This window comes from Arctopsyche grandis, chromosome 12, assembly GCF_051622035.1.
Source record: "Arctopsyche grandis isolate Sample6627 chromosome 12, ASM5162203v2, whole genome shotgun sequence".
In the NCBI taxonomy this organism is placed as follows: domain Eukaryota; kingdom Metazoa; phylum Arthropoda; class Insecta; order Trichoptera; family Hydropsychidae; genus Arctopsyche; species Arctopsyche grandis.
In genome coordinates this window covers 10,742,158-10,756,990 of record NC_135366.1, presented here as the reverse complement: position 1 = coordinate 10,756,990, position 14,833 = coordinate 10,742,158, and the positions used below count along the sequence as shown (strand labels likewise).

The window sequence follows — 14,833 nt, the reverse complement described above, 5'->3', positions numbered from 1 at the left end:
CAATACTTGAAGAATCGATAGCTCTACTAATTCGTACTAATTTCGAAATTGAATGACGATTTCGATAAGAAAAATTTGGTTTATCAAAAAATTTAATTTCAGATGATTTCATTTTCAAACGATCATATTACAAACACGTAAATAATTTAAAATTTACAAATCAATCCGACTTGAGAGTGACGTTCATAGACTATTTGTTCGTGAGATTCAGTGTGACACAATGGGACACGATTGTCACGGTTTGTGGCTCGATCAAGTTTTACACCCAACCCAGAGTGCTTACAGTATTTTATTTGTTGTTGCAGGCACTTTGACGACAGATGCCAACAATGTCGAAACGTCAACGCAAACTACCCGCACTAAGGAAGTCACAACAACAAAAGACCCCAAAGAAGCCGCCAGGGAAGCCGCTCTCGAACTTTCCAAGAAGATATTCAGCAACATTACGAAACACCTCAGGGAGTCGATCGCGTCAAAAGATTTTTCAGTCTTTACAACGGCGAATGATAATCAAGATGAAAAAGACGGTAATTATATTTATTAACACATCCATTATACATACACATTTATAAAACTACTATACATACATATACTACGGAAATATTTTAAATTATTATTACTGCAGAAAGTATATCATTATTAGCAAATTTTACAAAATAAGCAACCCTTTCATCAAAACATAATTAATATGATGAAAATTACGTTCAGATTAAATAGTATTCGTATTTGAGCAACTCTTTGCCGTTTATTAAAATTCGAGTCAAAGATGAATCATTCGAAATGTACAAGTAAATCGAGTTTAATGCGATTTAATATTTAAGGGAGTACCTCATTGTGCCTTGATATAAAATACAATACACGATCCAGTTTATAATTGGAAAGAAATCAATAATATTTTCAGCATGTTAACGCAACCTTGATAGGGTAATAAACCATAATCGCTTATGTGATCTGCACATTTTTTTTAATTTATTACAATTTTAATAACATTTTTAACAATATTACAGAAATTTTTCATTGTTATTAAAAAAAATATAACTTTTAAACACCAGATACCATCTATTGTACATATGCATATTATAATAATTCTATAGTATGGTATATTCAAAATATCATTTCAACTTAAATCACAATAAAATAGAAAACTACAAGTTAAGGTGACATCTAATTGGAAACAAAAAGAAATTTCATATTTCGACTGTACGAAGATATTTCACTAATAATAATGAATTAATACCATGTAAAAAATTTTTTTTTTAAAAACATACCTCTTCTATAATTTGTATATAAAATTATTATTTTGAATAAAAATACCAATAATTTTATTTTACTACCGCCATCTATGTTTAAAACTAAAAACTGGATAGATGTCAGGCACTTTTCAGTAATTCAAATTTCAAACGCGTCTTACACGATATTATTGCACCATCGTAATGGCGGAAGATCCATTTACTTATATTGATGACCAAAATGAGCAATATGGCAAAGTATGAAAACGATCGGATAAGAGGAAAATTTTTTTCTGAATTGTAATCGTAAGTGAAACTTAAAGGAGGTATGTATGTAAAAAATACTACTGCCGGTTTATGGATTTTAACCAAAACCTTATCAACTCTAATTTAGTACATAATGAATACAAATACAAATTTTCACCTTCGTACGTTTAGTGGTGTGGAAAAAATCGTGTGATCACAACATTATTTACTTTTCTAAGAGGAAAAAATCCCACTTCAGGTTCATTGAATTTTTATTTATTTGCATGACATTGCTACAATAATTGTTCTGGAATTTTCTCGCGAAGAGCACACATATTGAAAGGGTCAAACAAGAGTGAACTGCCACTTCTGGTAAACGGATCCTCACTCAATTTTATATATTACTTGGTATTAAGCTAAAACTTGTAGATATGAAAGGTTCCTGAAAAAACTTTAAAAAAAAATTATTTCAGTCTTACCGATAGTTTATTTTGCACCTCCGTTAGTACCAAAGCTCAAATTTTGACCAAATACCGGTTCAACCGTTATTAGAATCCTTAACACCGATTTATAACAACGTACGCATTAAATCAACGTGCAACAGTCAACATTTTAACAATCGGATGATTTTACGAAACTTTTCCGAAAAAATGACAAATAGCACACATGTATAAACCTGGAAGAACCTCAGCTTTACTGTAGGCACACAATGCAAAATTTACATACACGAGGTTTTTTTTTTATACACTCCGTGATGAAATCAAGCGTCACCGTCGTCACTTGATGACTTTTCCCTCGGCCCACCTATGCGAGACGACTCATTTCCATAAAGGGCTTTGTGGGTTTTCTTAGCCCGCGGTTCATCCGTTTTATTCCCCTCGACTCGGGCATAAAAGCTCGCGCTTTATTTACAACAACTCGACTCGTAAATCTCCTTCCAATTTCCTTCGACGAGGCCACCGCCTTTCTCTCACTCTCTACATCTTCCCGTGGCTCTCTTCCTTCTCCCTGTGTTTTTGCATACTTATACACACATATACATGTACATTTTTACACCGAGTAACCGGGTACGAGAGATGTTCCCGGGAAGTGCTCGTGCGTTCCGGTATGGCGAAAATCGAAATGATAACAACGCGGCAAAAAAAAAAGAAGAAAGCGATATGACGCGCCGCGAATAAATTTCGCATATAATTCTTTCACAGTTGCGTGTTTCGAAAGCGAAAACTCGTAAAAGGAAATTTAAATATATATAACATACCTTACGACGTACTCAATTGTATCAAGGAAGAATATTGTGAGGGTAACACGACATTTTATAGCATATACATACATACATATATAACACACACGACTTAATTTGCGGAAAAACACAAACAATAAAAAAGTGGAACGCTTATTGATTAGAATCGTGAATAATTTAATCGCCACCATCAATATATTTTTTTCCCTTATAACACTTGAAATATCTATATGTACATAAACTAATCAGATAAGTACCTAAGTGTAATTTTATTTCTACTTTAATTTAATTTGAATAAAAAATTCAAACACGTATTATATTATACTAGCCGAATAAATAACAAAATCGAACTTATACATTTTTGATGCGAAATGAAACTTTAGTTTCTTTATGAAAAGAAAAAGAAATATCTCCCTCTAAAAACTTTAGCTCGGCGATAATGAGGCCCAATTGATTCCAACTGTAATTAAAAATAACTAATTGTAATTAATGTAATACTCTATATATATCACTGTCCATATTTATATATATGTATGTAAGTTGAAATTGAGTTCGTATGTCACATTAATGATTGACACGTTTAATTGACAGGGTAATTAATTACGCTTAGACAACGACTAACCCCAAGTAATTGTTACTCGTTTTATAGATCATAAATTTAACTTGAACACTTTTCAAGTATCTTAGTCGGAATTAATTCGATCTTCGGTTAACCTAAAAAGGAACAACGACTAAGTGATGAAAATTAATCTCAAACCGAAAATGTTAAATGAGTTTAAATCAAAATAATTTTCATTCGTTTTTTGAGAAAATTGTATACAATCATACATTTGTTTAAAAAAATATAATCCTGTGCTAAATTTCCTGGAAAATAACAATTCTAGTGATGTTGAATAAATTTATTTAACCTTCCATTCAACTCAAATCTAGCGTAATCAAGCCATTTTTACAAAGTTTTTTCAACTGTGCATTACTTTTCTAGAATTGCATCCATTCCGTCATCAGCCCAAGCATCATCACGAGCACCACTGGGGACCTTACTTCGACGAACCGGAAGGTGATTCCGGAATATTGTACGTCCGTGCGCATTTGGCATCCGAAGCTCTGCTCAATTGCCGAGTCGGAATGTTGCGGGACAAAACGGTGAGCAAATACAATTCACAAACGTTAAAATGGCAATATTGGAACAATGGCCTTGACCCAATTTGAGAGGCACTAACCCTTTAGGATGGCAACTGTTTATACAGTAGAAAGCCGTAGACAGAGCGTAAACAAGGATCAGGAAAACCATCCAATTCCCGGTACACGTATTCGCGTGTCACTCCATTTAGACCCACTCTATTTTTACCAACACTAGCAAGCACAACAAACTTCCGCTCCAAAATATACTAGTTACCACTGCAAACAACTCTCATAATGAATAATAATGGATTTTATTTTTTCCCCCCCGTTTAGGTGATGTGGCTCAAGCGGACAGCGGATAAAGTGCAGATTCTTCTCACAGTAGGACTGACTACGTACAGTGGCGATACAAGAATAGCCGTCAAATTCCAATATCCAAACAATTGGAGGCTGAGCATAAACCCTGTCCAAAAAGAAGACGCTGGATTATACATGTGTCAAATTTCGACACATCCACCGAGAGTATTACTCACTAACGTCACAGTTCTCGGTAGGTCCATATTGAAGAGAGCAATTATGTAATTTTTCAATATACATATATATATGTCACAATTGAAGTGTATCTTCCAGATATCATACATTTTGATTAGTTGGAATATATCCCATCTAACTGACCTGGTACCAACTACCGTTATATGTAGTTGAATTATATTTTCATTGTAATAGATTTTGACACGTTTGAATATATTCCGTCTTCCCCACGTGAGCTGATTCATATGGTGAATTACATTTCAACTGGTCAAAATATATTACAACTGAAAATACAGTTCAACTATAAGTTAGTACCAGTTTAGAGATGGGGAGGTTAAGCGTTCGTAAAAATGTCACTCGACTAGTAAATTGAGTTTTATAGTCACATTGTTGTTTTGAACGCATTCTCGGAGTTATCATATTTATTCTTACATAATACCTAGCAAATACTAACGCGTTATTGAATTCTTAATCATTTATAAAAACATCAGCTGTCAAAACTCAACTGTTATATTACAGCTGGCGCACATTATTGAAAGTATGTTTGCGCTTTACTAATTGAATTGTATTCGAATACGAATGACCTTAAACCCTAGTTGGAATATATTACAACTGAAAATACACTTTGACTGTAACATATACACAAATACATGAAAATTGATCCTGTACTTCAATTTATTATTAATACTTCAATGGATTGGACGTACTGTCCGAAGTGCGAAAACGGTTCCTTCCAATTTCGATGAAGTATCCGCTCGGATTCCGTTCATTAATTTCGAATTTTCGATGCGTTTCATCAGTCAAACATCAAAAGGGCGATTATAAATCATCCGAGTGTCCTGTGGGATAATTGAAACGTTATTTTTTCCGCTCTCGAACGGAAAACAATGGTCCAGAGTCGAGATCATTTATTACGCGCCCGTTAAAAGGATTGTTTGTACGGCGAGGCTATCGTCTGGTGTACGAAAAATGTTTGATTAATTATCCACCCTCCTTCTTATACATACACATATTACATCCCATCACTCCGAGCGATGTCCCTTTTCGATCTAAGTGAACTACATAAATTTGTACGAAAATAGTTGGATAATATCACTAACGAACCTTTTGTACCACGATCGACGTCTATATTTATACATATGTAGATCCGTCGACTTTTCCAAACGCTTGTTTACTTGCACAACATTTCACCCCCGTATTTATTTACACATACATTGTAATTTCTTCAGCTTGTAATAAATCCACGAGGCAAACAAATCCTCTTATAAAACGTATAAATTAAGAGCTTCGGCGTGATAATGATATAAATCATCCGATAAAATTATTCATTTATATGGCGAATCGCGCGAGCGGAACGCACTTTAATTTGTAAAGGTTCGAAAAGCACCTTTTCGTCGATTTGATTATTATATTCCCTTTTTGTTGGATTAGGTTTGACCCTTTTAGAATAAATGATGAGAGCTGTGGCGCGCTAGAGCGTAGCAACATTTCAGTAAATATGTAAAATTCTAGGAGTTTGCTCTAATATTTCGCGGTATGTTTTAACGAAGTTTGTTCCTTGTAAATTTACATTTCGCAAATTTATCCGTTTCTCCTATACCAATGTATGTATGTAAGCACATTTGTATAGCTACGATATTGAACTATATTTTTAATGCGAAATTTCAAACGAACGTTTGCGCTATAAATTTAAAATAATTAATGCTACACGTTCGTCGCTTCGTTGAGTCGTTTTCGGGTTCACTATGCGTAAAACGGTAATTCAAAATGGTACCATATATCATATTTACCAACATGCGAAAGCATAAATCAACAAACTTCATTTCGTTGCGCGCGATTAAAACAGATTATGCCTCATAATTTTTCATTTCAATTTATTAATTTCAAGCTCCCATACTGAAGATCGTGGACGAGCAAGGACACGAGGTGCGAGACAGGTACTATAAGGCGGGTAGTTCGATCGAGCTTTCCTGCCGGGTTTCGAGAGCTTTCACCGGTTCCCTGACCACGAGCTCACCCTCTAACACCCCCCCGTCCATCCTGAAGCAGCTTCTGGCGAATCAGATGACGACGACAGCGATCCCGGCGACGACTACGACTCTGCCAACTGTCGTCAATGCGACGGTCGCCTCAAACTTCACGTCGACCGTGAACGCGACCGGTGTCGTAACAGCCACGGAAAGCTCCAAGAGGCTGAATGCAACGAAAGCTGTCGACGAGAAGATAGTCGAAAACAATAACGTGTTCGGCATCACGTGGCACAAAGACGGAAAAGTTATAACACACAAAGTTATATCGAGGAATATGAGGTAAGTTTCACGCGGCGCCGAAGCTGGCGTGTGACCGGAATATTTCTGAACCATTGAGCAACTGAACCATTTTTGCAGATATTGTTTTGTTATTGTTCGGGTTGAGACGATGAATGAAAAAGTTATACGATTGAAATCGTATAATTTTCAATCAATGGAAATGCTATTTCCGGTTAATTGAATTTTGTACACTTTGAAAACGTATTCGAATATAAAATCTATAAATTCTCGTATTTAATTTAACCAAATGATAATATTATTTACATGTAAGTTTATTTTTATTTATTTTATTTTACTTTTTCTTTTTCTTTCTCCTTGTGTACATATTTATGTACTATTCTCCTTGTGTACATATTTATGTACTATTTTTCTTTTGTTCAATGTGAAACTAAGAATGGGATTTATGGATTTTTACACCTTTTTAAATTTTTTTTCTTTTGTTACTTTTTTTTTATTTTATCATGTGTTTCTGCTTTTACTTTTTTCTTTTTATTTTATATTTTACTTATTTTATCTTTTTATCTAACTTGTTTTATCTTTTTATTTTACTTATTTCATCTTTGTTTTTTCTTTATCAAATGTAGGCCATTGTGGCGCATTAGGTTCTTCCTGTAATGCTACAATGGTCCAAAACTATAAATAAATTTTCATTCAATATTTATACGAAAGATAATCTTCTCCTGAATTTCCTCATATGCAAATGAAAGCAAAATACAATGATTAATTTCAATTAGTAAGGATAAATTAATATAATAAATTCAAAAAAATATTCCAAGGCTGTGTAGTCACAATCGGAGTTGTCGAGTCCTGGCATTTAGCTGGTATCGGAGTTAAAATTTCAAGCGACTCCAACTCCAATTTTAGTTTTAATCGCATTTTTTACTTAAATGTACAAACATATATGTAATTAATGTGGTATACATAAATTACCTTGAAAGGAAAAACCTGAATTATTTTAGCATCTATGAACTTAAAATTCGATAAAAATTCAAAAACGGACATACAATATCTATGCACCAAGCCATCGATGTATGAATATCGAATACAAACATACATATGTATGTACATACATATGTATATGGATATTGAGTTTCTATTTTTGTCTTTTTTTCGTGTTTAGGTCAATTTGAGGAGAGGCCTGAAATTTGGCAAATATGTATATTTTATTAGTTTCTTATTTCATTTGTTTATAAATAAAAAATACAAAATATTAAAAATAATGAAAAAACTTAATTGAAAGTCAATGATTTATACATCAGCTCATTATTTATATGTATATACATATTTGTACATACTTGGGATATTTATATTATAGTATATAACTTTTCAACATTAAAATTTTCTATTAAATTATGTATTATATATTCATGAAACAACATTAATCTTACACGAATATGTAATTTAATAAATGTATATCAGTTGATACCATTTTGAGCACTAAATAGTTAGAATAATTGAGATGAAAATCGTCGTAGTAATTTTATTTTTATTTTATTTCATACCAGGAAGGCATTACAGGTAAACCCCAATGCGCCTTCCTGGCCAAATTACAAACAATACAGCATTTTTTTATTTTTATTATATAAGTCGCTAAATTACGAGACACTGACTTAAACTCGACAATTAACGAGACATCTATGAATTGTACATACATTTTTATTGTAATATTTACATTAATCATACTCAAATAGTGGTGACATAGTGGGTAGGAAGGATTTTTAGCCAATTTTTAATCGGGAATCGTTTCAACAATGAAATCAGAGAAAATTGGCAAACTCTGATAGGAAACGATCAACCAAGAGTCACAAATCCTGGTCTGACCAGCAGCATTACAGATATACTCAGAAAAATTCTTTTCAATCGAGGTCAGCTCAAGGGATCGAACTCGGGGCCTCTCAGTGTTAAGCAGAAGCTTAACGACCGAGCCACGCTGCTGGCTCATAATGAAATGTCACATCTTCTTAGCCGTGTAATAGTTGGAAAATTTTAATATAATAAAACCGAACGGATTTCGCAGAAAAATTTGAATAAGACAAAAGAGAATATCCGTAGGGAAAAGTTTTGACATCCTGCATAAATATGCAAATTTCACAAGGCCTAAGTTGACCAATTATTATTTTAAGCCGTAAAGAACCAACTACCACGACCGCAACGCCACTTCATTCTTACAATCCCGAATCATAATACACCTACATACATACATACATACAGAACAAACCCAGACGACTCTTAAACTTAAAATTTAACACCGTTTTTAACTTGTTTTCAGCTCAACATTCAAGCTTTCTCACGCAGAACAAAAGGACAGCGGCGCTTATTCGTGTTCGATTCAAAACACGTCCACGGTCCTAGTTCAAGTTCAAGTGCTCAGCGGTTGGTACCCGAAAACTATTTAAATAATACATTTTCTCTTTTTATTTTGTTTTATTATATCTACATGGGAAAATATTGAAAAAATAAAAGCGGCCAGACTTCGAATAGACGTCACGCAGTCTGACGAAGACAGTCTGAAAGTTTTGGCATTTCAATATTGGTGAAAGCTCCCCGTCGCAGACAATCGACGGGCAAATAGCTGTCGCGCTCGTATACAGGGTGTGACGTATTCGTCAAAAGTGACTCCACGTCACATTTACCGGCGACGAAACTACGACATGATTGATCACCAAGCTCTACCAGTCGTATTTGTCGAATATTTTCGTTTCGAAATTCCCAAACGTACCCAATAACCCTCGTGCTTGCCAATCAGTTAACATATTATAAAACACACCCATATACATGCATACACACATTGCACGTATTATTTATTGAATTCAACTTTGATACATCGACGATAACTTTTCACATTGATGAATTTGATGTTTAATACAATTTTGATTGATGAATTATTTGCGTACTGAAAAAATCTAACAATTTTTTAAATACACTCTTCTTTATATTCTTCCATTTATGGAACTGCCTTTTAACCGAGGCTGTGAAGTTAAAGTCGGAGTCGGAGCCGAGATCGGAGCACTTCAAGCGGAATCGGAGTCGGAGTCATAAAAAATCAAATGAATACATCTCCTTATTATTATTTTTTACTTTATCTACATATGTATACGTAGTAACAATTGATGAAGTTTTGTGATCATGCTAAAATTTGAACTCGAGATTTTTTTAATAAATAGTATTATTAATTGGAACATAAAAAAAAATAAAGTAATAATCCGTCTTTAGAAAGAAAACCGATATGCGAAAGAATTTAATCAATTATTTTTTTTTTACTTTTTGATAAAGAGATTTAAATTATAATTGAGAATGATCCGATTGAAGCGAGAATTATAAAAGTATCTCGAAGAATTAATAAGATTATATTTTGTTATACGAGTAAGCAGCTCTAACCAAACCAAACCATCTTTGAATGAATATTTTCGCCCCTTTCATTACTGATAATTTACTTAAATTTTCATTAAAATTTCTGCAAATTTTCATATTTAAAACACGCACTCCATTATACGCTCATTGAATAGTAAATTTGACCATAGGCTACGAAGACTAAAAGTTGAAGAAGACTGAAAAAATTAAACCGAATATTACACACCAGAAAATTAAAAATGATTAACTGTCTTGACATAATATAATAACATATTTTCTATTCTATATACACATTTCTAAATAAATTCAAAAATATATATTTTTTTATTTTTTTATCAAATTCGTAATACTACCGCTTCAATAATTCGTTATACAAGATTTCGGTTTACGCATAACTTTTCAATAAGGGGGAAGATCTAAATAAATGTACATATATAATTGAAACATAAAATAGCCTTGGGGATGTCCATATAAGATTCGAAATTGTTGAATGTCGAATGAAAAATAATAGAATATCAATTCGAAATGTGATATCTGATATAAGATGACCGTGCTGTAATCTTAGTAATGCGAATGAATTGTGCTGGTAGCATTTTGATTGTTTTGTGTTGTAATATTTTCGTGTTTCAGGGGAGACTCAGGCCGCAGTACACCACGATACGTGGAATCAGGGGTGCCCAAGCGTGAGGTCGCGTTCAACGCTGCTCTGTCCCATCGTTTTATTGTTATTGCGAGTGATAAAAGACAACGTAAACTCGGCGTGCTGCGAAATAATATAATATGAAAACTGAATGTGTCGCAGTTTCCCGATTCACGTACACAAATATATTAAAATTGTATATTGCACGCAATGTCCATACATTGTTGAAACAATGACGCGAGTGCCGAAAGAATGAAAACGTGTGATATTTTTGAAAAAAATATGTGTATTTTAATAATACAAAGTGTTTAAAAATGGAAAGAGAGCGAAAGAGAGAGAGCTTATTGTGTATTCGTTGAAACATATTCTTAAGTTTTGCGATAAAGTAATCCAGTATATTTCATTAATTGATTAACAAAATACATTAATATAAAAAAAACGAGGAATACTATGCTTTTTTGTTTTCATTAAAAAACCAAAGTTCATTTAAATAATTTGGTATGTGATTTTTGATATTCATAAAACTACATAACTACTGTACAAAAAATTGTAAAAATGATGTAAAAATTTTTGAATTAAAATTTAAAAAAATTATTTCTTAGATAGAAAAAAAATGATTCTTTAATAATGTATGCAGTAAAAGTTCTGATTTGAAAAGGCTCGAGATTTATGTATGCCTACACGTTAATAATACAAAGAAGTTTTTGCTATACTACATACATATAACTAAGATTTAATTAAGATTAAAATAAAGAAATTAGTTCATATACCGCTACAAATCCAATTAAATCTTACATATACATACATATATCTATTTTACATTTAATAAACATTATAAATCTCGATAATTTTCAATTCAGAATCAACGCGTGTTTATCGTGTAATTTTAATATCCATGATATATGTACATACATGCATGAGAACAAATTATTATTATTGTTATTCAAGTCCAATTAAAATTAAAATTAACTAACGATATGCCATGTATATATATTATACATACATATTATACAATGTATATTATTATATGAAAAAATGAAATTTTGTGTGAAAATTCAGTGATAAAATAAATAATACAATATTAAAATGTTGCTTAATTTGAATCCATCTCATTGTTATTAGTTTGATATACGAATAATTAATGTGTATACTAATTATACTCCGTTCACATTACAAATAATAACACGCCCGCTTTCATCACTACATATGTAGTATACGTACATATTATATCATAGACACGAGTAAACATCGATTGAATATGTTAAATTTTTCCGAACAGGTTAAACAAAAACAAATAAGCTTTCGACCCCGATGTAAAATTTATTTTCGTCGCGGAAAATCTCATCCTCGCCGACACGAGACATATTCGCGAATTTTTCACTGAAACTTTCCGCGCGAGATTTGGCCGTCGCCGCGCGTTAAACTTTATCTCAATACATTCAATTCGTTTTGTATCCAGTTTGCGACCGGGAAACCCGCAAAGGTCTCCCCGGGGACATCCCAGCCCTGATAAGGATGATTGTTGGCAGTTCGACGAAAGAAGACGAGTGCGGGGTAGGGTAGCGAAAATAGGCGAAGTGGATCGCACGATTTTCCACGTCGCCATGTTTTCCGACGCTGCGGCATTAAATCAATCGGGATATTCTGATATAAATCACCTGGCGGGGGAGGTGAAAAACGTATTAGTCCTCGGAAAAGGTCGATTTTTGTCCTTCGCAGTCGCAGGGTTTTGGAAAGTAGCGATAAAAGTGGCCAGAGAGCCCCACATTCCGAACAAATAGATTATGCGGGCACACACTGGCTTGTACTTAAATGTATGTATGTACAAAAATAAGCAACTAATATATTATTTATAATATAAAATCGATCCGATATATATATATATATATATATATATATATATATATATATATATATATATATATATATATATATATATATACATATATATATATATTTATATATATATATATATACATATATTTAATCGTATCTATCTAAACTATTACATGTGGAATATAATATTTCACACAAATTTCAATGTGATATAAATTGTATAACTTCTATACATATATGAATGTGCATAAATTTGTATTAATTGGCAATTAACTGAGCTGATCTTCAAATCCATTAACGGAATTAATGTACGACATACATATAAGTCATTTGTTATTCGATAGTCGCGGAAATCCAATTTACAGTTCCCAAAACACTATTTCTGTTTGACTTAATTCACAATTTACCATCAATTCTTTTAATTCAATAGGTCCAGAATCTCGGAAAAGCAAAACAAATGTATTACAGGCCACCAGTATATTTAAAATTGTTGAACGCGAAACATTATATTTAATGTTTTGAGAAATATTTCTCGAAATGAAGAAAAGTAGACGTATGCCACTTTCAAATATAACGGTTCATACAGTAACGGGCAATGAAATCGCTACACTTTCAACTGTTCAATGTTTTGGGTTTTTTTTATATATGGAGAATCAGAAGTCGTCTATCTTCATATTTTTAATAGTAAATATTATTAGATTTTACATTCATGTTTACTACATATAAAATCGTGTACTAACTGACACTAAATGCTTCATAAAAATGAATATAATATGTAAAATTTTAGTAATCGGATGAATATAGATAAAATAAAAATCGTTATAAAGTATGCATTAATCAGATTATTAAAAATTCGAACTTGATGTGTCAAAAGCCAACAGTATATCTCGGTAGTTGAGTTAATGCCAACGACCGAGAGATCCCGGACTCGAGACCTGGTTTGACGTATATAGAAAATATTTTATTCAGAGTGCTCCTGCAGTGCTGCTGATCAAATTTGGATATTTTTGACTCCAAATCGATCGTTTCCTATCAAAGTTTGCCAATTTATCTGCTTTGATTATTAAAAAACGGTCCCTCACTAAATCGACAACCAACCACTATTTGAATATAACTTCAAATTTTATTACAAGTTTAATACAATAGGTGTCACTCAGAGGCAACCCGCATTGGCATTATGGAAAAATATAAATATTCAAAATTCATTTGAAAGACTTGTTTTCTTTTTGAATTTATTTTTTTCAAATGAATTTGAAAATAACAATGGGTTAATTTAAGTAATTTATTCATTAGAGCACTTAGTAAAAAAAATACGGAAAAAATTACATTTTTTTCCATTTTAAACATGCAAATCCGATTAAAGGTCTGTCTGTTCATAGTCAACAGACCTTAAATAGTACCGAAAAACGAACAACATACTGATTGAAAGCTTTCACCATTGGCAATCGATCTCTCGGCCAAACTTTCTCTCGGTACATGTATATGTTTAAAGCCACGATATCACTTTGGGGCAACATATAATGGCATCATAGTAAAAATAGAATATTAAATTTAAAAATATATCTAGTAATATATATTTAATAAATTTATTAAACTCAAATAAAATTGATATACATATATCATATCTAGTAAATTGGATAATTAAGAACTAACTGTTTACCATTATAGAGTACAATATTTAAAAAAAACGGTCATAAAAACAATCTGAAAGTACACATGTGTGTCAATGTGACAATTTTCTTCGATGACAATGGACCACTGTGCGGCCGGCCGTCGTTACTGCGATTTTCGACCGAGGAACAATGAAAATAAAGCGTAACGACGGTTTAGAACACCGCACTTTTCCGAACAAAAGACGAGCCTTTCACACAGCCGGGGAGAGATTTTCCCGTGAAAATTTCTTCTTTTAATGTTTAAACGAGTTTTTTTTTTCACTTTAACGCCGAAACATAAAGAGACGACGAATTTTCGTAGACGCTCTCGCATACTAAACAGCGCCCGAAATTAATGAAAATTTCACGCCAGCATACCTACTATGGAAATTTTACCCCGTTTTTAAAACGAAACCACCGCGAAAATGTGCATACGGGAAATTTCGCCATCACCTATGCGGAAAACGATGCGTCTGAGATCCTCAAATACTTCGCGCTCTATTAATTTTTATCGCTTAATAAGCACCCCCATAATACTCACACTTCGGTAAAAGCGAACTGCTTAATAATTCTTAACGCTAACTTAATAGTGATTCGTATCATAAATTTTAACGACATCATTGTTACCAGGAACAATTTATAAAATAATGATTATAATAAAAGTCAAGTCATCATCG

At 32.6% G+C, this 14,833-nt stretch overlaps 1 protein-coding gene across 1 annotated transcript; it reads left to right on the top strand.

Annotated features, from left to right (window-relative positions):
- The first annotated feature begins 220 nt into the window (after positions 1-220).
- On the top strand, positions 221-10,812 carry dpr18 (defective proboscis extension response 18). Its single transcript, XM_077443313.1, has 7 exons — positions 221-239; positions 306-527; positions 3,698-3,858; positions 4,171-4,387; positions 6,257-6,677; positions 8,947-9,054; positions 10,659-10,812. Exons 1-7 carry the CDS (start codon positions 221-223, stop codon positions 10,810-10,812), a joined length of 1,302 nt encoding a protein of 433 aa, XP_077299439.1.
- Positions 10,813-14,833: the final 4,021 nt, after the last annotated feature.

Excerpts from the sequence above, each read along its gene's own strand:
- dpr18 (XM_077443313.1), top strand. Across the intron at positions 6,678-8,946 it reads GTTATATCGAGGAATATGAG|CTCAACATTCAAGCTTTCTC; the intron begins GTAAGTTTCACG and ends ACTTGTTTTCAG. Across the intron at positions 9,055-10,658 it reads GTTCAAGTGCTCAGCGGTTG|GGGAGACTCAGGCCGCAGTA; the intron begins GTACCCGAAAAC and ends TTCGTGTTTCAG.